A 5,663-nucleotide genomic window follows, 5' to 3' on the forward strand; every position below is an offset into this window, starting at 1 on the left:
GAGGTGATAACTCATTGTGGTTTTGATTTGCATTTGTCTAACCATTAGTGATAGAGTTATCTTTTCAAGTTTGTTGGCAATCTGTATGTCTTCTTTGGAGAAATGTTTACTTAGGTCTTCCGAACATTTTTGGATTGGGTTGTTTTTTTGATATTGAGCTGCATGAGCTACTTGTATATTTTGGAGATTAATCCTTTGTCAGTTGCTTCGTTTGCAAATATTTTCTCCCATTCCAAGGGTTGTCTTTTCGTCGTTTATGGTTTCCTTTGCTGTGCAAAAGCTTTTAAGTTTCATTAGGTCCCATTTGTTTTTTGATTTCCATTACTCTCGGAGGTGGGTCGAAAAAGATCTTGCTGTGATTTATGTCAGAGTGTTCTGCCTGTTTTCCTCTAAGAGGTTTACAGTGTCTAGCCTTACATTTAGGTCTTTAATCCATTTTGAGTTTATTTCTGTGTATGGTGTCAGGAAGTGTTTTAAGGAAGTGTTCTAATTTCATTCTTCTACATGTAGCTATCCAGTTTTCCCAGCTCCACTTATTGAAGAGGCTGTCTTTTCTCCACTGTATATTCTTGCCTCCTTTGTCAAAGATAAGGTGACCATATGTACATAGGTTTATCTCTGGGCTTTCTATCCTGTTCCATTGATCTGTATTTGTTTTTGTGCCAGTACCATACTGTCTTGATTACTATAGCTTTGTAGTATAGTCTGAAATCAGGGAGCCTGATTCCTCCAGCTCCATTTTTCTTTCCTAAGATTGCTTTGGTTCTCAATGAATCTTGACCACAGGGAATTGACCTGAAATCCAATACCTCACAGGTGCACATTGGGCCAATGCCTGGAAGAGCCCAGAGGGGTCTACCTGGCTTTACACATCGAGACTGGAGAACACATCTGAAATGTTAGGGAGGTGCTGAGACTGCAATTAACTTTCCCCCTCCTAACAGTTCAATAAATTAAGTTGGAGGTGAAGGGTGGCGGGTGGAGGCAGGGGCTCAAAGGTTTATATCATCTTTTCTGTGATCAACTACTAGAACATCAGTCCACGATAGCTTAAGCAGAGAAGGCTGCTGATCTTGCAGTCCAAATACCTTGAGAAACTCAAACTGACCTGTGGGCTACTTCTGACAACTTAAGTGGCTTTCTTTTCTGGGATAGATGGATGTCTATACAGGAGGTAACTTTCCCATACGTAGAAATTGGATATCCTGGTTGCCCATCAGACACCATTTGAGTTCTTTGTAACTGGTGGATTGGGAGGTGGGATGGGGCTATTTTAGAACCTGAAGCACATGGAAAAAGCCCTTTTGTGAGTTACTTCTAGTACTCCAAAATCAGTTAGTTTGGGATTATCCTCAAGTACCAATAGATAAACAGCTAAAACAATTCTTAGCTCTTAGGCTCTTAGTTTAAATCAGTTTTTAAACTCATGGGAGAGCCAATTAAGACCTACCCTGAGAAAAGGATAAGCTGTGCCTATAAACATCGCAAGAGAAATCTCTGCACGCAAATGATCCTGATTTACTACATGAATCTGGCTTTATTGAGCAAGCTGGGATTTAGGACCACCAGGTTCAGCATTCATTTTCACCTTGAACCCTATTTTTTTTCTATCCAATGTTTTATCCCTGGTGTAACAGGGTCATTACAGTGTAGAGGAATGAAGCAGCACAGATATTGTGGGTCTCCCCAACGGATGGAGACTCTTGCCTACATTCAGTGTTTTAACAAACCGTTTCCCACAATGTTTATTTTTTTTATTTTTTATTGGCTGCACAGTGCAGCATGTGGGATTTTAGTTCCTGGACCAGGGATTGAATGCAGGCCCTCAGTGAGGGTATCAAGTCCTAACCACTGGACTGCCAGGGAATTCCCAAACAATGTGTATTTTAATCAAAACTTCCAAGCTCCTAGTTTAGCTTAATTCAGGGGGGAAAAAAAATCACATAACCTAACCAGCAAAATCCTTAGCAATCCATTCCCAAACGAATTTTTCAAATAAACATACATTTGACCCCTGAACAATACATAGGTTAGGGGTACCACCCAGTCAAAAATCCTTATATAACTTTAGAGTTACCCCTTCTTATTTGCCTGTGCTTTCACCATCTGAGGACTCAAACAACTGTGGACTGTGTAGTATGTGTTTATTGTAAACAAAACAGTACAACCCACAGAGTTAAACCCATGTTGTTCAAGGTTCAACTGTATATCCCTAGCCGGTAACTTTCTAATTTCTGAATTCTGGAACAAATGAACCATTGTCACACAGATAAAATTAGGTACAGCCTTTTCCCATACTTTGCATGGAAACGTCCTCTCTTGGAACTTCCACAAATTTCTAGGAACGCCTCGTGTCCTGTACATTTTCACCCCATAGAGCAATGTACCATAGAAAGATGCAGGCTGAGTGAGAACTGGCTTACCAGCAGACCACAGTAGACAGGTGAATTTTATGAAGGATCTGAATACAGACCCTTTAAGCTACATAAATCTGAATACAGACCCCTTAAGCTATCCAAGTCACCCGCTCCTAGTAAATAAAGTCTTCTGTCCTCCACCAGGGGTATGCACACCTCAGTCTAAATCACTTCCTGATTCAATAACACTCCTTACCCTGCTAGTTCCTCCCTGTTTTAAAGACCCCAGCTTAAACTACTTGCGAGGTTGAATTAATCTAACATTCACAGATGCCTTAACTCCTCTCCCCAGCCTTCAGCTATGCAAATTGGGGAGGCCAAAGGCAGAAATACAAAAGGTTTAACTCACCTGGATAAGCTTTCTCACCCCATGAAAACATCATGTGGCACTCCACAACTGAATACTTGGTAAAAGTAATTAATTCTATGACATACACCCCCCCTCCACCTGACAATACATACTCAACATGCCATATAAAGTATAATTTCCACTTTATTGTCTTTCCAGGGAACAGTATTTCTTTAGTCTTTAAGAACTTAGCTCCTTACATGGGCTTTGGTGGAGGTCGTGGGGCAGCACCCTGGAAGATAAAGAAATGAAGAATTTTAAGAAACCATGCACGGAAGAGTCCCCCCTCAAAGAACCTGACCACTACCCTCCCATCACTAACAATGTATTTGGGCCATAAAAGCATGAATAAATGTGGAAAAAGATTACACTACTCAATCTGTAACAAATTCTTACAGCTATTCTTCAAAAGTATCTCTAAACAAATGTTTAGGTGTAGGTCTTTACAGACTTAGTTGATCCCACCCACAGGCAGAGATCTTAATTTGATATTCCTTGGGTCCTTCCTTATCTTTTGTCCATTACCCCTCTGGCTTCCACATCTCCTTTAAGATACTCACAGCAGGTCTAAATCGGGGTGGAGGTGTTCGGTCCTTCCGGGCTTCCCGAGAACGATTCCTGACTACCTTGCTGTGAATGGCACAACTCACGCAGTAATGCAGTTTCACATACAGCTTGGGAAGCACATAGGCTAACAAACAAAAAATTAGAGGTGTGATGTTAGGTATGGTACCACATTGCACTGTTCTTTCTTGTTCATTCTATCAGTCAAAAGTAAACTTACTCATGGGCTTCCTTGGTGGCGCAGTGGTTAAGAATCCGCCTGCCAATGCAGGGGACACGGGTTCGAGCCCTGGTCCAGAAGATCCTGCATGCCGCAGAGGAACTAGGCCCGTGCGCCACAACTGTTGAGCCTGCGCTCTAGAGCCTGAGCTCCGCAACAAGAGGAGCCACCGCTATGAGAGGCCGGCTCGCCGCCACTAGAGAAGGCGGCGCACAGCAACGAAGACCCAATGCAGCCAAAAATGAATAATAAATAAATTTTTTAAAAAAGTAAACTCACTTAAGTGTCTGTCAGACATATCTACAAGATTTCATCCCCAAAGCGAAGTGTTCAGTTTCTGGTATCTAAATACATATATATGTAACACAGTTCCACAAATGAATATTCCCTTACTGAGCGACCCTGTCACCGTAGGGACTAAATCCACACCACAGATGTAATATCACCAAAAACCCAGTTCCTTCAGCAATTGCATCAGCCCTAATGCCTACTCCTGTTGCCTAAAAAAGTTAATTCGTCTTAAGAAAACGAAACGATCAAAACATCATATTGCTCCAAATATCACCCTTGTCGACCAAACTGGACTGCTGTGACTCTTAAAAGTCTTCAAAAGACTGCTTTCTACAACTACTCAAATGTTTGTCAACAATTCAAGAGTTGTTACATTTACGTTTTCAGCTAGTATTCCCGAATTTTTGATACAGGATAAACACTATAAGTGCTTTTGGAATCTCATCCCCTACACAGTCACAAAATAAGTCTCAAAGATTGTGCAGTACGACCAAAAGTCCCCTCTGTCCAGAGAAGACTCAAAACGGCAAACAACATAGCAAAAATATCATTCTCTTCTACCGACAACAATCCTAAAGGTGCAAGAAAATTGTTGGACACGCTCCAATGAACAGAGCCTGCGGATGGGGGGGTGGGGGGTGGGAGAGGAGGCAGGAAGTGGTTTTAGGTATTAAGATACTTGCACAGTTTGCGCTCCAGGAGCTCACTCACCATCGAAAACACTCGCTTCAGAAATGTCCCTGACGGCTGCGGCCTCTACGATGTTCCGAATGACGAACTTCTTAATGGCCTTATCCTTGGGCACGCAACGGGCACAGTTGGTACAGCGAATAGGCTGCACGTGGCCGCGGCCCTTTTTGGCACGACCATTGTTCCTTCTTTTCTTGGTCTGCGTGAAAATGAAAACCCCATTAGGAAGAAGGCGCAACTTACCCAGCCTATCTCCTTTCCAGCCACATTCCGCGCCGGCAACCCCCAGAAAAGTGCCACTCAGATATCCAGTCCCTCCACAAATTCCTCCAAGCCTGGAACAAACATACGCTCTTTCCACTCCTCCACCGTGGCCCAGGTTTTCAAACCCCCACAGTCCCCAAATCTGCTCCTCTCAAGCCTCCACCCGACCCCGCACATTCCCCACGAGATAGGACTCACCATCCTGGAAGCGAGGAGGCGAAAAAGGGCCCGGCCCTGTGGCCGACTCTCCTATATAGCGCGAGATACCTACGCTCACGCCGGGAGATTCCTCCTAGACGTCTACTGGAAGCACGCCAAGAACGGAAATCCACTTTACTCAAATTTTCTTTATTATTCAGCGTTTCCGCTGAAATTTAGGGCAGGAAGGTGTTTCTCGAGTTTCTTTTTCCGTGGCACACGGTGACGGTGGGACTATTTAACCAGTTGGCGGAAGAAAATTAGAGTTATATGTTTCCCAGCAACCCTTGCGACGCCCTACCCCGGAAGTAATTCTGGGCGGCTATAGTTATCCTTTTTTGCGATGCTGGGCGGGGAAGTTCCCCAGCGCAGGGCCGCAAGTCGCCTTCCCAGTTAGAGGCCGGAGGGCAAGAGATGCATGATGGGAGTTGTAGTGCGAGGTTGGCAGGCCCCGGGCCCCAAGCACTGAGACCGAAGGCGACACTATGCCACCGGGGGACGCTCTCGGCTCGTTTCTCTGACAGTCCTGTTACTTGGTGCTAGATTGAGAAATGGAAGAAGGCGGGGGTGGCGTGCGGTGGGGCTGGAATAAAGCATTTTGTTAATTCCTCCTTTCAATATGGAGAAAACCTCACAACGAGGAGACATGGACAAGTGCGTTGGTGCTAGG

The 5,663-nt window shown here is 44.1% G+C and overlaps 1 protein-coding gene across 1 annotated transcript; it reads right to left on the reverse strand.

The window, feature by feature from the left end:
- Window positions 1-2,892: 2,892 nt before the first annotated feature.
- RPS26 (ribosomal protein S26) lies at window positions 2,893-5,216 on the reverse strand. The gene is made up of 4 exons (XM_030866680.3): window positions 4,994-5,216; window positions 4,553-4,730; window positions 3,327-3,457; window positions 2,893-2,998 (listed from the first exon to the last, which is right to left on the reverse strand). Exons 1-4 carry the CDS (start codon window positions 4,994-4,996, stop codon window positions 2,963-2,965), a joined length of 348 nt encoding a protein of 115 aa, XP_030722540.1. The 5' UTR covers window positions 4,997-5,216; the 3' UTR covers window positions 2,893-2,962.
- Window positions 5,217-5,663: the final 447 nt, after the last annotated feature.

The sequence above is a fragment of the Globicephala melas genome, chromosome 10 (assembly GCF_963455315.2).
Source record: "Globicephala melas chromosome 10, mGloMel1.2, whole genome shotgun sequence".
NCBI classification, from domain to species: Eukaryota; Metazoa; Chordata; class Mammalia; order Artiodactyla; family Delphinidae; genus Globicephala; species Globicephala melas.